The sequence below is a fragment of the Rhipicephalus microplus genome, chromosome 1, assembly GCF_043290135.1.
Source record: "Rhipicephalus microplus isolate Deutch F79 chromosome 1, USDA_Rmic, whole genome shotgun sequence".
Lineage (NCBI taxonomy): Eukaryota > Metazoa > Arthropoda > Arachnida > Ixodida > Ixodidae > Rhipicephalus > Rhipicephalus microplus.
The window spans coordinates 131,700,741-131,718,459 of record NC_134700.1 but is presented as its reverse complement, the minus strand read 5'-3'; the positions used below and the strand labels follow the sequence as shown (position 1 = coordinate 131,718,459).

General features: G+C 46.2%; 1 protein-coding gene across 1 annotated transcript; it reads left to right on the top strand.

Annotated features, from left to right (window-relative positions):
• Positions 1–15,056: 15,056 nt before the first annotated feature.
• On the top strand, positions 15,057–16,916 carry LOC119178389 (legumain). Its single transcript, XM_037429592.2, has one exon. The coding sequence runs from the start codon at positions 15,094–15,096 to the stop codon at positions 16,426–16,428; it is 1,335 nt and encodes a 444-aa protein (XP_037285489.2). The 5' UTR covers positions 15,057–15,093; the 3' UTR covers positions 16,429–16,916.
• The last annotated feature ends 803 nt before the right edge of the window (positions 16,917–17,719 follow it).

Sequence of the window (17,719 nt, the reverse complement as noted above, 5' to 3'; positions counted from 1 at the left end):
CCTCTTTATATGCGTCTTTGTTAAATATATGGCAAAACCAAACAGTTACTTCTGGATAACTTCCATGATCACTTTAACTTAAAATAAAGGTTACCTCCTTTCTTCTCAAACCACATCATCACAAAAACTCATTATATGCTGACGCACCATGATAGTGCTACAAAAGTTGGTTTGTTGGTACTTCAACATTTTGGTGCAGCCTACTCCGGGGCATAAACCATGAATGAAACGGTGCCTTGCTTAGTAAATTATTTCACTTCCTGAGCGAGTGGTTTGATAATGATTCGTTTAGGTTTAGCTAAATGGGCATAACTTCCTGTAGAAAAAGATTTTCATATCAATATTCACGCCCTTTAATTTTTATATCACAAATAATTGTTGCCAGTACCATAGCAATTTTACACGTTTTCCAATTTTCTTGAAAAAATGTTGATTTGGCCGCATTTAATACTACAGAACATTCGGTAGATTCGTATCTGTATCTATTTCAAATCTTCCCACCTTTTGTATAGTTTTCAAACGTGTAACCTAACTACTCACCTTCGTAATAGTGCATTGAAATGGGATATTGTAACCAAGCCTCTTGCCACTAACCTGAAATTCTTGCATATAGCTTTGGTTCTCACTGCATGCCTCAACCGCGCCGCAAGAAAACGAACGTCTGCGCGCGTAGCACCAGCAGTTTTAAACTACCCTAAAATGCACATGGCAAGGACAGCTGTCAATTGTCCACTACGGCGTAGGCATTCGGCCCCCTATGTGTCCGTAAGGCAATAATCGAGCTGCCCACTTTGTTGGTGCGTTTGCGATTGATGGTCATTAAGCGTTTATGATCGCTTTGTAATGGGTGGGCCTTTCAAATATACCCACTATTTGCTTAAATTACATGTTTTGACACCTTGTGCCATTTCGTGCCTCTGCCGCGTAGTATTGCGTAAGTCGCCCCGCCGCAGTGGTCTAGTGGCTAAGGTACTCGGCTTCTGACCAGTAGGTCGCGGGTTCGAATCCCGGCTGCGGCGGCTGCATTTCCGATGGAGGCGGAAATGAAGGGAGGCCCGTGTGCTCAGATTTGTGTGCACGTTAAAGAACCCCAGGAGGTCTAAATTTCCGGAGCCCTCCACTACGGCGTCTCTCATAATCATATGGTGGTTTTGGGACGTTAAACCCCACATATCAATCAATCAGTATTGCGTAAGATACAGAGACTGCTTTCCAAACATAACACTCATAAGGTAGTCTTTTGTTGTTGTCGTTGTTGACGTGACGTTTCAATGCTGTTTCAAGCAATATTTCGGCTCTGTTGTGGAAGACCTATTTGCTACGCAGATGACCTGCGTTCAACTCGCACTCACACTGAAGGTTTTTATCACGAATTTCAAAAAACATCGTTCTCGATCTTTGGCCCCAGACAATATTATAAGAATTCTTTCAAAACCAATCATATTGACGCCCATGCACACACAGAAATTTCTGCAAAACGACTCTTTAACGTTGTCGTGGCATGATATTTTCGTTCGCACCTAAATACTTGCCTTGGATATGAACTTTCATAATAATATTCGTAACGTCGAGCACTCGCAAAAAAGTCTCTATGTAATCTTTTTGTGACCACGAGGCTGCGGGTCGATGCGCTTAATGCGCATTATATTACCTATAGCACCATACAACTCAGTGCACCTTGCGTAAATAATTTTATATGGCCATTGCCATGATGCTGTTGCACTCGCTGAGGCACCTGGGGTTTTTCAGGAGCTCAGGGGCAGACGTCTTGACTGCCCAGGCGAACGAAACCACTGCATTCGAATTATCGTCGAGTATACTGAATTGTAAGCTGCGAAATTCTTTACCGAATATCCTGATTTTCTATTGGCTGCGCTGCGATTTTCAGGTGGGAGGTTGCCTCTACACCTGAGTGCAACAGCACTAAAACTACACACAATAACCACGTTTATAAAGCTGGCGATGACCAGAAAAGTCGTTTGAAACGCATTCTTCAAAGTGTACAAGCTCGCCCACTGATATATTCTTTTACTGAATGGTTCTCTTTTACTAAGGCAACACGGCTTTCGAAAGTTCTTGTGCGAGTCGGCACGGCGTTGTTTGTGAGTGTGAGTGAGTCGGCATGAACGATGCCTTAGAAACATTACTTGCATTTGTTCAAGGCCTAGAGCAGTTAAATGACTGGCAGCGCTGTTCATAAAACAAAATTAGGTCTGGTGATGTAATAACAAACTTCATGAAGCTCGATCACAACAATGGAAGGCACAAAAAATAGCGACGATTTGAAGCAGCAACCACGGTGCTTTAACTTCGCAAATCAAGGGTCTATAATAAGGCACAACTGTTCCGTCCTACCTTTTTTGTTTGTACCTGGCGTCAAATCTTCGCACCGCCGTGGTTGTCTAGTGGCTAAGGTACTCCACTGCGGACCCGCAGGTCGTGGGATCGAATCCCGGCTGCGGCGGCTGCATTTCCGATGGAGGTGGAAATTTTGTAGGCCCGTGTGATGAGATTTGAGTGCACTTTAAAGAACCCCAGATCGTCGAAATTTCCGGAGCCCTCCACTACGGCGTCTCTCATAATCATATGGTGGTTTTGGGACGTTAAACCTCACATATCAATCAATCGTCAAATCGTCGCCAATGCCAGTGCAACTGCTGGTGAAAACCACAAATTTTGAGGAGCCGCAGACAACGCTTTTTCTGCTTACTGGAAAGCTTGTTTTTTCTCTTCATTGAAGGACGGGTAGCGTTAAGTTGTTGGACACAATTCGTTATCTAACTTGCTGCTGACAAGACCCGATAAGCGCACAGAAGTTGGTGGCGAGGGGGGGTGAGAGGTACTAATCTTCTTGGTACACAAGCAAGTTAACTGCAGTTTACGACCAACTATGGTTACCCGCGATTAAGTGCGGTTAGCGTAAAACATTATTTGCCAATGTTGCACAGCGTCGCAACGTCCTCGGTAAAGGCGGCTCACGGCACCTTAGTAGACACTGCCATTTCTTCGGTTTACCACTAAGCCGAGGTTGCCAAGTTGGATTTCTCATAGCGATGATTAGGGTCACAGGCGCGGTCTCCTGCACCGTGTAACATGAGCGAACCGAGGTTATACAGAAGCGCATGTCATGTGGTCTGCCTGTGTACCAAGAATATAACATCTCAGAACGCGGACTCAAACCAGAAAGTCGGAAAGTAACTGCTCCGCCTGCGTCCCCGGTTGGCTAGTGCCCAATTTCTTATCATGACGTGGCTTTCAAAAATAGCCGCAGATCACGCAAGACGTTAAACATTGTATCTTTAACAAATATTGTCACGAGCAAAAACAAGACCTGCAGCCAGGAGTTCACCCGAAACAGAGCAACGAAAATGTTCTCTTCTTATTCGTAGCCCAAAACGGGTATGAGCCACAGCGGCTCGTTCATCAATGGTGGCATTACCCCCTCTCCTAAGAAGCATCGTCTCGATGCTGTACATGAAGGCAAAAAAAATGAGATGAAAATTTCCATGCAAGCAAAATGAATTGCGTAAGGCGGAATAACATAGTTGGTTGTGGAGCCAAGAGTTAAATGAGAAATATGAAAAATATGAAAGAATGTAAGGGAGAGACGAATAAAGTCAGTCACTCACTGGCGATTCAAAGCGCGAAAAGTATGGTTTCAGCCGTGAAACGTGAACGACTTCAGTTCGCGGGGTGAAACGGGAACGTCTCGAGGTGCCTTCTGGGAGAACCTCGTATGTGACGTCGCTGAGACATCGTACGACCTTGTAAGGGCCGAAGTAGCAGCGAAGAAGCTTTTCTGAACGGCCGCGTTGTCGGATAGGGGTCCACACCCAAACTTCATCACCGGGCTTGAAAATAACTTCACGGTGACGAAGATTGTAGCGGCGTGCGTCTGCGGTTTGGTGATGTTGGATACGGTGACGAGCAATTTGACGGGCCTTTTCTGCACACTCCGCGAATTTGGCGGCGTCAGTGCGGTATATTCCTAAGTTGTCCGGCAGGAGCATGGCGTCAAGCATCGTCGTGACCTCGCGACCGTGGACTGAGCGAAAAGGTGTGAAACCGGTACTCTCTTGAACAGCAGTATTATACGCAAAAGTTACGTAGGGAAGTATGGCGTCCCAGTTCTTGTGATTGATGTCCACATACATTGACAGCATGTCTGCAATTTTCTTGTTGAGTCGTTCAGTCAGCCCGTTTGCTTGCGAGTGGTAAGCCGTTGTTTTACGATGTTCCGTGCCACTTAATCTCAAGACTTCCTGCAGCATATTCGCGGTGAAAGCTGCCCCACGATCAGTTAGGACGACAGCTGGAGCACCGTGGCGTAAGACGATGCTGTTCACGAAAAATTGGGCGACATCTGCTGCGGTTGCTTTTGGAAGCGCCTTCGTTTTACAGTAGCGTGTTAAGTCGTTGGTAGCGACCACAATCCATCGGTTTCCAGACGAAGACGTGGGGAATGACCCCAGCAAGTCCATGCCAATCTGATGAAAGGGCGCCTTTGGTGGGCCTATTGGTTGCAGTAGTCCCGCTGGTCGTAAAGGTGGAACCTTACGTCGCTGACAGTCGCGACATGTGCGAACGTAATGCTTCACAGTCTTTGCGAGACGTGGCCAGTAGTAGGAGCGTTGAATTCGTTGCAGCGTGCGCGTATAGTCGAGGTGTCCGGACGATGGCTCATCATGACACGCACGTAAAGTGTCACCACGAAGCGTAGTTGGCGCAACAAGCAGATACATAGCTTGTGTAGGATGAAAATTCTTTTTGTAAAGCACTCCATCGTGGAAACAAAAGGAGAATAGCGAGCGTGCAAATCTTTGAGGAGGGTGGTAATTGCGTCCTTCCAGGTTGTCAATGAGCGGAATGAGCTCAGAGTCGTGACGCTGTTGCTCAGCCAAGGGTGTTGCTGATACGGCAGAAAGAAAAGTGTCGTCGTCTACAAGGTCAGTGTTGGCATTTTCGACCGGTGCACGTGAGAGACAGTCGGCGTCGGTGTGCTTCCGCCCAGATTTGTGGACAATGGTGACATCGAAATCTTGTAGCCGAAGGCTCCATCGTGCTAGATGACCTGAGGGATCTTTGAGATTTGCGAGCCAACAAAGGGAATGGTGGTCGCTAACTACCCTGAATGGACGGCCATACAAGTATGGGCGGAACTTTGTTATGGCCCAGAAAACAGCGAGGCATTCCTTCTCGGTTGCAGAATAGTTTTTCTCCCGCTGGGGATAACGTTGTGCTCGCATAAGCAATCACGCGCTCTACGCCATTATGCCACTGAACTAATACCGCTCCTAGTCCAACGTTGCTGGCGTCAGTGTGTAATTCCGTGTCAGCGCTTTCGTCGAAATAACCCAGTACAGGCGGAGCCTGGAGGAGGTTTCGGAGGGTGTCGAACGCATGACACTGATCGGGATCCCAAACAAACGAGACACCGTCTTTTGTAAGGTTGTTGAGGCGTTCAGCAATCTTCGAAAAGTTTTTGACAAAGCGCCTGTTATACGCACAGAGCCCTAGAAATCGGCGTAGGTCGCGCTTATTTGTGGACACGGGAAAGGCGGCAACAGCGCGGGTTTTCTCCGGATCTGGGCGGATGCCGGCATGGCTCACAACGTGACTAAGGAACTTCAGTTCTTCACATCCAAAATGACATTTCTCAGGTTTGAGAGAAAGCCCCGCTGTTCTGATTGCCTGAAGTACTGCATGAAGGCGTTGGACGTGTTGTTCAAACGTGTCAGCAAAGACCACGACGTCATCAAGGTAAACAAGACATGATTGCCATTTGAGCCCCGTGAGAACCGTATCCATCATTCTTTGGAAAGTAGCTGGCGCTGAGCATAGACCGAAAGGCAACACTTTAAACTCGTACAGGCCATCGGGAGTAATAAACGCCGTCTTTTCGCGGTCGCGCTCGTTCACTGCGATTTGCCAGTAGCCGCTGCGCAAATCCATGGGGGAAAAATATTTAGCGTTGCGTATACGGTCCAACGAGTCACCTATCCGGGGTAGAGGATAAACGTCCTTTTCGGTGACCTTGTTCAGTTTACGGTAATCAACGCAAAAACGCAACGTACCGTCCTTCTTCTTTACTAGCACAACATGCGAAGCCCAGGGACTGGTTGATGGCTGGATGACGTCGTCCTGAAGCCTCTGCTTGACTTGGTCACGTATAGCGTCTTGCTCTTTTTGCGACACCCTATAGGCGTGTTGTCGGATGGGTCTCTCAGTGGGTTCCGTGATGATACGATGCTGAGCAAGTTGTGTCTGTTTGACCTTTGACGTAGTGGCAAAGCAGTCTTGAAATGAGCCAAGTAAACGCAAAAGGCTTTCTCGTTGTGACGAAGGTAGTCTCTCGTTTACGTCGAAAGTTCTCGCAAAGGCCTCGTCAGGGTGGCTATTCGATGAAAATAAAGCTAACGTGGGCGAACCATCGGCATCGGCAAGTTCTTCACAATATGCAATGGCAGTGTGTCTCGTTAGGTGGCGATATTCGTCGCTGAAGTTCGTGACCAGCAGGTGAACACGCCTATTGCTAGGCTGAATGATTCCTCGGGCAACACAGATTTGTCGTGAAATAAGAAGAGACAAATTGGCCTCTGCAATTACCGCGTCAGGCATGTACTGTCCCAATTCTACTTCGACAAAGAGGCTGCTTCGAGGTGGGAGAGTCAGAGAATCGTCGGTAACACAAAGCGCTCTTTTCCGGAATTGTGTACTGTCAGTTGCAGCGCACAAAGGATCCTCGAACGACACAAGTAATTCACGGAGGTCGATGACGGCGCTGTATTCACAACAGAAATCCATTCCTAGAATGACTGGCCGAGAGCACACGCGCAATACGAGGAAAGAGCCCGCAAATGTCGACGTACGTATACGAATGCGTGCCGTGCACATACCGGTAGGCATCACCAGATGGCCCCCTGCCGTGCGCCACTGGGGTCCTTGCCATGGTGTGGTAACCTTCCTCAGTTCAGATGCCAGTGCGGCACTCATTACGGAATAGTCTGCGCCGGTGTCGACGAGGGCGTTGACAGCATGATTGTCGACAAAGACGGCGATTTCGGCAGAAACGGTCTTTCTGCGGTCAAAGAACACTGCAAAACCGGAATGGTCCTCGTCTGGTCGTTGCGTCGAATGAGGGTCTTTTACAGTTCGCCGGGCTGCGACTTCACCCCCAGAAGTCGCCGTTCCTAGTATCCCCTGCGGGGACTCGGTGACCGGCTCCTGAAAGGAGCGGAAGACGATGAGGGCAAACTGGGTGACGTAGACCAGCGAGGTGACGGTGATCTCGACTGGTGGCGCTGAACAGTCGAAGGTGTTCGCTGGCCCGTGAGATAGGCTTCGAGTTCGCGGGGGCGCTCACCATAGCGCGGGCATCGAGCATCAGGATGGAAGCCGCGGAGACCTAGTTGCCGGTATTGACAGTTCCTGCCGGTATTGCCGGTATTGACATGACCCGCTTCGCCGCAGTGATAGCAGAGCGGACGGTTATCCGAGGTGCGCCACGTGCTTGCCTTGCCACCACTTTGTCTTGAGGTAGACTGCAGATAGGTGGGTGTGCTCGGGAACCTTGGAGAGGCGGGCTCGAAGCAGTGGCGTGGAATGACTGCATCGCCTGGTACCTGGGTCGCATAGCAGGACCTGTAGCCGGTGGCACAGGAGATTGCATTGCCGCTGCGTATGTCAGGACTGGCGCCTCGGGGATCGGTGGTGTGATTGGGGTCAGGGGGGTGACAGCCTACCGGACTTTTTGTCTGATTACATCCGCGAGGGCAGACACAGGTAGATGGGATCCCACCACCTGAAGCTGTCGCAGTTCGTCCCGAACAATACTTCGAATGAAGTCTGCGAGGGCCTGTCTCTCGCTATCAGAGCCGATAGAGTATGCGGTGGCCGGGATTTCGCGTTCGTATTGTGATGACCGCTGCTGCAGCGTACGTTCCATAGTGGTCACCTCACTGATGAACTGGGCGACTGTCGTTGGTGGATTGCGCACGAGCCCAGCGAAAAGCTGTTCTTTTACTCCACGCATCAACTGCCGCACCTTCTTTTCCTCGGGCATGGCAGGATCCGCGCGCTTGAAGAGCGGAAGCATGTCCTCGACAACATGGATACTCGTTCGTTCGGCCGCTGGTTTCTGCAGGATATGGTTTGTTCAGCCCTCTCCTTCCTCTCGGTGTTCCGAAAGGCGTCACGAAGCTGACGGCTAAACTCTTGCCAGGTTGCAAACGAGCCCTCGTGGTTCTCGTACCACGTCTTCGCAGAATCCTCCAAGTAGAAGTAAACTCGGCGCAGCTTGCGAACATCATCCCATTCGTTGATACTGGAAACCCGATCAAAGTGGTAAAGCCAGTCATCAACATCCTCGAAGATATCTCTATGGAACGGCTTTGGTGTCTGTGGCGCATGAAAAACATGGGCGAGAAGAGAACCATGGGCATCGCTGGTTTGGACCGCCTGGCTTGTCATCGGAGTTGCCATCTTTTTGGGTGTCGATGTCAAGGGACCAAATTCAGGGGGTAACCCACGCAGGCGGCGGCTGCTTCTTGCTCTGGGAGATGTAGCTGTCTCCACGATGGCCGACACAGCCGAAGTACACGTACCCAGCACCTCCACCAGTAATGTCGCGAGCAAAAACAAGACCTGCAGCCAGGAGTTCACCCGAACCAGAGCAACGAAAATGTTCTCTTCTTCTTCGTAGCCCAAAACGGGTATGAGCCATAGCGGCTCGTTTATCAATGGTGGCAATATTTGGTAGGAGATACGGTAATGTAAATAGAAAACAATAATTGAAGGTTTTAACGCCATTTTGAGTATCGCTTGGCTTGAATGTTCGTTGGTACCATTAAGTTGTGTGCAACATATAAACGAATGCACAAATCCATTCTTTTGCAATAGTTCTTTCATGGCTACCTGTCTCGTCAAAGCATTCGTCATGCCTTCAAGTAGCACGAGCGCCAACACTAGTTAGCTGCCAGTGCGATGAAATTCCATGGGCTAATTGATGCCACACAGCAGATGAAGTGTTCCGCACGTGTCGCTTTAGCTACCAGTGGCGTTGAGTCATCAGGCCACAATTACACGCGCCGGCATACCCAATACCATGCCTGGTGCTATAAAGGCCGTCAGAACACAATCAGGAGATCATGAAATGTGTCATTCGAAGTTTGTGAGTTCGGACTCAATTAGAAACGAGCGTTTTTACGACCGCTTTAGTTGCAATCTTCTTATATCACAATGGCTGAACCAGGGTTGAAAAAGTACAAATATTTTGTAATAAAGTTTCATTTCACTCTGTTATGCCTAAAATTAAAGAAGCTGCTCGAACACTAGTATTCGTTCTCTGAAAATATTGGTCACGCCTGAAAAATGTCTGAATTCGTTCTTTTTGCAGCTAAGATTTGCCAAGATTTGCCTCTGCCAGAATTGCCAAGAGGCTGTCATCGGCAATTACCCTATTGGAAAAATTGCCATGGTGGATACTGTAAAACATGGTGGGCGTAGTGGAAATAATAGTGGGCATGGTGGAAATAATAGTGGGCATGGTGGAAATTATGATGGCTATGGTGGGACGTAGTGGAAAATATGGTGGTTATGCCGGGACATACTGGGTGGTATGGTGTACAGATGATGGGTAAAGTTGAAATGATGGTGGAAAGCAGAGGCTAGATAGTGGGCAATAATGGGCCACTCTGCCCACCATTGCGATAATGCTGGGAAGCCCTAAGCATATGGTGGGTGGTGCTTATTATGGTGGGCTACATGGTGTACCAAGCTGAGAAACTCTTCCCACCATTGCGATAATGCTGGGAAGCACTAAGCAGATGATGGGTGCTGCTTGTTATGGTGGGCCACATGGTGTACCAAGCTGAGAAGCTCTGCCCACCATCACGATAATGCTGGGAAGCAGTAAGCAGATGATGGGTGGGCTTATAATGGCAGGCAAATTATATAGTGTACCAAGCTGGGATCTGTACACTACATGTTCTACCATCATGATTTCCACCAAAGGTTAGGCCTACTGACCGAGCCCGTACAATTGTGTTATCCGTGCTTCCGGGTTTCAGAATACACGATTACGACGATTAAGTATGACAGTACAGCGCAGCCATATGACATCAATTAACCTAAATGAAGCATATTTCATTGTGTATGCTGTTCGCTCAAGAAGCAACAAACATCGATGCGACGCAATTAAAGCACTCCCAGAGAACGTAATTTAGTGTCTTCTCACCGACAGCCGCCGGTCGCACTCGCCGGCACTTCTCTAGCTTTAGTACGAGAACTCAGACGTGGCAATTCGTGTGCTTGGTGAACCATTATGATAGCGTAATGTTTCCGGTACACTGCATTCGTTTTGGCCAAGCCGTTATGTAGTTGTTGCTTTAGCGAAAGAGCAACAGCATTGCGCTGGCGCGACCGCACTCTACATTGCGCGAAAAGCATCCCAATACTCAATCAAATAAATTAGGCGGGCGTATCTATGAAATGAGCCTAGAAGCGTCATAAAGCGTGAGCAGATGTCGCCCTTTAGAACGAGCGCGAAACGGATATTAAACTTGGCAGACCCCGCCGGTAAACTGTTGCTGCTCCCCAGTCCACTTGGTTTTTTTTTTCCTTTAAGTTGTGAATTGTAAAAAAAAAATAGCGCTAGTGCCAATAACATAGTGGCAATCATTACTGGGCGCAGTTGCTTGTGTTTAATAAATGTGCAATTTTTAGTAGCAGGTGTAGATCTTGTCTATGTTGTGTACACGACAAACATAAGTTGAACCTTAAGTTTGTACGCAAACTAAGTATTTAACACGCAACCACCGTCATGTTGGTGTGGCGCAGTGGTTAGCGTCTTCGAATGGGAATCCGCAGGTTGCACGTTCGATCCTCCGTGGCGCCTTGTTTTTTTTTTTTTTTACGGGACGGGTGTTTTTTTATACCGTTTTTATAGAATTCTTTTTTATTTTTTGTGGCAGCTCGTCACGGTGATTCTGACGTCATTTTGCGCTCAAGTGTTGCCGGCACTGCAGCACCCACCATACCCACCATGCGCCATGGTGGGTGTTTCCCACCATTCACCCACTACATTAATCCACTATATTGGTGGGTGGTGGTTTCCACCATGCCCACCATTCGTTTTTTTCCGATAGGGTACGCTTCATTGCGGGCACTCTGTGGCACTTACTTGGCTCACAGCCGTGTACTTTTTTTATTACGCACGTTTAAAGACCTTAGGTGGTCGAAATTTCCGCAGTCCTTCCTTAGATCACTTCCCATATTCATATTGTGGTTTTGGGCCTTGAATTCTGGGCACTAATGTCAGTTCGCGCTCGTCCAGTGTATCAATCTTCTCTTGTTTTGCGTGTACCTCTCGGTGTTTTAGCAGCACGCTCTCTATGTCGACCTGTCACAGGTGTTAGCTCACGCTCGTCCTGTGTATACACTATTCGTGCGATCTTTTTGCTTGAGGAGTGAGCAACAAGTTTTGAGCATTGTCCCTTGAAACATCGCAACTTTTTGCTACAGCATTTGTTCATTTGTCCATGTGGAGCGAAAATCCACAATAAATGATCAACTGCCTCCTTGCAGACGCAATTTACTTCCATACTTTACCGTTCCTTAAGACAGAGATCTGTCACATTTTTCAACACATTTCTTCGTCCCAATGTTTATGAATTTACGCCCAATGTATATATAGCATCTTTAACAAACACTGCCTTATATTTCGGAATTTTGAGTATCAGATAACCTACCTTGGTTTGGGCGTAGCACAGGTAAATGTTTGATAAAATAATGCGGTGACGACAGATAGCAGTCACGTGTTTGTTCAATAGTCACTGATTTTGCTGGCGCCAGGGCATCACATACGAAAACGTCGCTACAACTGGCGTTGTCCGAAGGCATGTGTCCTTTTCTTCTTGTACATTTGTGGTTTTCTAGCTTGCTTTTCAAGTATTTTCTGAGAGCGCAGCCACCGTGTGGCTCAGTATACTTTTATTCATAATTCTTTGCAGTGGTTGGAAGCTAGCAAGCAATGACAGGAAACTAGCACAAAGAACAACATTCACTAATACTAAACAACCTGATTCATAAATGCATGTTTTTTACTTAGTATTTTTCCTTGAATCTAACTATCTGATACGCAACACTGTTTGAAACACTGATTCGCTGTGCATGCGGAGGTCACGGAGGAGCCTTAAAACTCTTAGTAATGAAAGGAAAGTCTTCATAAGAAATTTCATTTACAGACTTGCTAATCTGTACTCAATTTATCAAGAGTTTTATCAGCGTACACAAACCATTCTGTAAGGCTTCTAAAAATTACGATAAGTACATTAGTCGTCGAAAATTGTGCGATGACCGAGTCCTGCTTTCTGCCTCAGCGGCTAATAATTTTATCAGTTGATCACCACCGCATTCATGTTTCTTATTTTGGCAAAACCATATTAAAACAGCTCGCTCAAGTTTTCGATGATTAACTACGCTGTTTTCTTACGAAAGCTATCGCTTTTTCACGCATTGTAGTGCTGCTCTCTTATAAAAGAAAAGAGCTCGTCTAACTACGCTGATTCGATGGCTGTGACATACTGTCTGCCCGAAGAGGATTACAAAAAAAGGCTGTAAGGACCAGCACAAGACATCCACTTTCAACGGGAATTCGCCAAATTCTTCTCTTGCGTCAAGATTTTTGCAACAGTATACATTTAGCAGCACAAACAAATAATTTCGTCGATGCAAGACCAAACACTTAGCGGACCTTAGCTTAGATTGGCCCAATGAAAGTGAAGTTCCCCAAGCAATACTGACCTATTTAATCTTTTTACATTTGCACAAGAAAGCGGCATGAAGTTAAGGAATTATTAGTAAAACTCTTTTGGCAACGATTCACGCATTTCCGCCGCCAGAGTGACGTTCATAATTAATGAATTGTACTAAAAACATGTATGCAATTTCAGTGCTTCGGTAAGTAGCGTAATTTTTCATTGTCTGCGTGGTTCAGCACATAGCGCCTTCAGAGAATATTTGCACATAAAAGCTACCGTAAGCACAAAAACATGCACTCAGGCTTCTTATCAATATAGGTTGGATCCGGAAGCTATTGCCACAGATCTTCATTTTACCGCACTTGTTAATTACGAAGCCGCAACTCCTGATAATGTTTTGGGGTAAAGAGGCTGAAGTAACCTATCGCAAGTGTGACAGCTTTTCTGTCGGACAGCCCTTGAAAGTCTACTGACCATCATAATATACTAGCGGCTGTAAACAATCACTGATACAGTTAAATTCCCTTATACATATATCCCAGTCAATCTGAACTTAAAGGTCATTCTAACAGATGTAAACGTCACGGCACAGCCCTGTTTAATTCCTGGGACGGGAAATGACTCTCCTGAGTACCCCTTTTCAACACCTTCTCTCAAACTAACGTTTTCTTCTTGCTGTTGTACTGGATAATTCGAAAACGTCAGTATGTACCACGGCAATTCAAACTGGGAGTGCCTGGGTTCATCTCTCCACACAGAGAACGGCCCAGAGGGAACACAATGTGCTGCAAAGCGAATCCCAACCAAATTTATTATAAATTTGCTATAAAAACGAAAAGGTGCACATATCAGGAGATGAGAAACTGGATGCTGCGATGGAGCTCTTAGTCAACCTGAAAACAGCGCTCATATTCAAGCCCCAAAGAATCACAAGCAAGAGAAAGTTGCCGATTCCATAAAATCTTGATTGCGTTAACTTCGCCATGTAAAAAATGTGTTTCGGAGCGTAACTAGCACCACATGCCCCCAGGACATGGCTCACTGCTTAACTCAATGCATGATGCTGCTTGCTTAATGCGTATCACTGAGTCACCAAATCATCACCGCCGCGTTGGCTACATTGTTAGAGCATCCACTTTCAATGCGGCAGGTGTCGGGCTCGATTCCCAATGATGACCTGTAACCCACACGCTTTTCCCAATAAATAGAGGAGTACACGAACCTGGCATTCGGTTGTTTCTGGGTACACGTCTTGAAAGGTATATCCCCATAAGGTTCTGCGAAGGTCCTTGGGCGTACCTTAACCAACCCCAGCCTTGATGAAATAGTCGAGCATCCACCGATGCTGTGGAAGACAGAGAATTGTTGCCGCCAGGTGCCTACTGTTTAAATAGGTAAAAGATCACTTCTGGCCTGGTGTTGAGCAAAACGAAATTGCAGTCGACAGGACGCCGACCAAGAGGACGTCAAATATACAATAAAAGACGTTTAGGTTTCCGCGTGGAAGCCGAAACGTGTTTTATTATATTTTCACGCCCTCTCTGTCGGCGTCATGTCTTTTTCCTTCTACTATACCATTACTTCCCGACAAGACAAGATTTCGTCCAGTTCTCGACTTCGAAATTATAGTCACTACGAAGGACACCCACCACGCAAGAAATTGGTGGCGTGGAAGCGCCAGATCTAAAAGTATGGTCATTTTCTTTGTTTCTGACACTAAAGAGTAGTTGCTCTTAATATCTTATAATAATATCAGAGCTGAATTATTTAAGTCCTCTCATTAGAGCACCCTGCCAGTAATGTAAACATCACTTATCTTTGAGCAATTTTGTATTCCGCATTGAATTTAAATTTGTTAACCTTTACTGTTAACACAAACCGATTTCGAGGCTGTACCACGATGCATCTTGCGTGTTCATCAATTTGTGAAAGCAAAATGTGAGCTATTGCACATATCTTAAGAATGCGAAGTAGTGATAAGCAAAAAGCAACCATATCTGTACAAGCAAAACAAAATGACAACAACGCCATTCAGCTCTATTGATGTAACGTTTACTACAGTCGTCACAACCAATGTTCAAGATAGCTATATGCTGAGTACGACTCATTGTCTCACCAAACGGTAAACAGTCCCTAATCTTGGATTATTCTTACAGTCTTTCGCACTGTCTACTGACATCTTGTTGACTTGCTCGAACAATGCTGTTTTTAACGCCAACCTGCGATTGTAGGGCTCACGTGGCTTATCGAATGCGTATAAGGTCATCAGGTCAGGAAGTAAAATAGCTGACAAGCCATGTCTGCTGCTCAAAAAGCTCTGACGAGCCTCAAAGATATGCACACAGTAGTAATGGCCCTGTCGTGCTACAACTTTGTAGTGTTAGTCGCTTTGGGGTCCATGGTCGCTGCTTCCCGCGAGAAGTCTGAGAAAGATGAGGACAAAAATAAGCTTAGGCTCTGGGCTCTCCTCGTCGCTGGTTCTAACGGTTATGACAACTACAGGCACCAAGCCGACATCTGTCACGCCTACCATGTGCTACACAACCATGGCATTCCCGACGAACGCATCGTGGTCATGATGTACGACGACATCGCCAATTCAAGAGAAAATCCCACGCCAGGTATTATCATCAATCACCCTGAGGGTAATGATGTTTACCAGGGCGTGCCCAAAGACTACACAGGAGACCAGGTAACCCCGCAAAACTTCCTTGACATTCTCCAAGGGAATAAAGTTCAAGGCGGCAGCGGGAAAGTTATAGCGAGTGGGCCCAATGACCACATCTTCGTTAATTTCGTCGATCATGGCGCACCTGGTGTTATTGGGTTTCCGAATGACGAGTTGCATGCCCTACCATTTATAAAGGTAATCAAAAGTATGGAAGAGCAGAAGAAGTTTGCGAAGATGACCATCTACATCGAGGCCTGTGAATCTGGTTCCATGTTCGACGGCTTGCTGCCTGACAACGTTAACGTCTACGCCACAACTGCAGCTAACGCTGACGAGTCTTCGTACGCTTGCTATTGGGACGAAAAGAGGCTGACATTCCTGGGTGACGTGTACAGCGTGAACTGGATGGAAGATTCCGACAAAGAAGACCTGCACAAGGAGACACTCATTGAACAATTCAACATAGTAAAGGAGGAAACTAACACCAGTCACGTCATGGAGTATGGTGACTTGAGCATCGGAAAGCTTTCAGTCAGCGAATTCCAGGGCGAAAAGGAGGCAAAGCCAGTTGTGCTACCAAAAGTACCGTATGACGCCGTCTCCAGTAGGAACGTCCCTATTGCTATTCTAAGGAAGAAACTCGCAAGTGCGGTCAAGGCTCATGAAAAGAAGTCTTTGAAGAAAAAGCTGTTTCAAGCTCTAAAGAACCGATCATTCCTGAGGAACAAAGTTACCGATATCGCACTGTCTCTGACTCGAGATAACCCAGATGACGTGGTCTCAGTGCTAACTTCGAAGACGCGACTAACCAAGTTAAACTGCTACGAAAAGGCAGTGCGTCATTTTAATGATCGGTGCTTCAAGCTCTCGAAGAACGCTTACGCTTTCGAGCAGTTGCGAGTTTTCGCGAACATGTGCGAGTCTTCATACAAACTCTCGGAGATTATTGAATGCATGGACTCGGCTTGCACGCAACCAACTGTAGTAGGCATTGTGTAGAAATATTTTAGTATTAGAAAAAAAGACTTGACTTACATGAACTCTGCCACGCTTATTTTTTGGGAAGTTGCCAAACTGCTGTACAATACTGTGACACTACTGGCAACTCCTGAGATTATGGGTTGTTGCGTGTGCGCGTTCATTGCTCAATATATCGATAATTTTATATCACTATGGCGCCACACAGCTGGCATAAAACTTGGGGCTGTTTATGCATGTTATGTGCCTTACACATTACTGTAGTGCCATCAAGTTTTTGTTTGGGTAACAACGAAGGCGCTATAAAATATTTGAAAAGCAACATCATTGAACTGCCTACTTCAAAATCCACGTCAGTGGTACAATGTTTACGGTTCTCGACAGGTGATCCGCAAATGGCCCATTAGATCTCCGCCATGGCGGCCGCATTCCGATGAAGAGCAAATGCTAGACTTTCTTGTACGGAGATATTGCACTCCTGGCTAACAAAAATAAAATGTTCAAACATTTGTCAGCTCTTTGCAACAGCTTGCCTCATAATAATATGGCACTATTGGCTCACAAAAACCTATATTTTACTACTGCAACTAGTTCTACTACAACTACTCTTAATATTAGTAGTCGTGTTGTTACTCTTAACATTATTATTATGCCAGGGAAACCACAACATCGAAGCTTCATGTGAAATTAGATGTCCCGAGATTGTTCAGAGTCAACACACCGCCTCCTACTATCTTCCACGAAACAAAGAAAAAAAGCTGGCATTGTTTTTAGGTATAGTATTGTTCATCTAGGAATATACAAGTATTATGTTCAAAATATTGGTGAGATGTTTAGAATTTTTCTTTCTGCTGTTGCTGATTCTGAGTTTGATCAGAACGAATTCACTACATTCCTCCCATAAGCATTTTCTCAGGTTTTTTTTTCTTGTTTCCATTGTGCCACGACCGCTTGTGAGTGACCCGATGATATGAAGCAAACGTGTCAGTATGTGTTTTCAAGCTTGGTGGCCTCCAATTCAAAAGTACTCACATTTAGGTCCTAAAATCAATAGCGCATAATACATAGTGTCAGTTTCTTGCGTTTATATCAGGCGCTTGCGATTTTATGTGATACCATCCGACCATTAAACCTGGCACGTTCTGCGGCCTGGCTGGAACGATAGCACTAATACTAAACAATTACTATTTTGGAAAAAGGTGAATTCTTGTGGCGATCATGTCAGCGATCCTGCAAAACACAGTTGAAGTGACAGCTTACAAACGTGTTGAATGGGTTCATTTTAACAACCACAGCGCTTCTCCGACTTTCA

Bases quoted from the DNA above. Each gene is read 5' to 3' on its own strand.
- LOC119178389 (XM_037429592.2), top strand. From the start codon at position 15,094: ATGCACACAGTAGTAATGGCCCTGTCGTGCTACAACTTTGTAGTGTTA.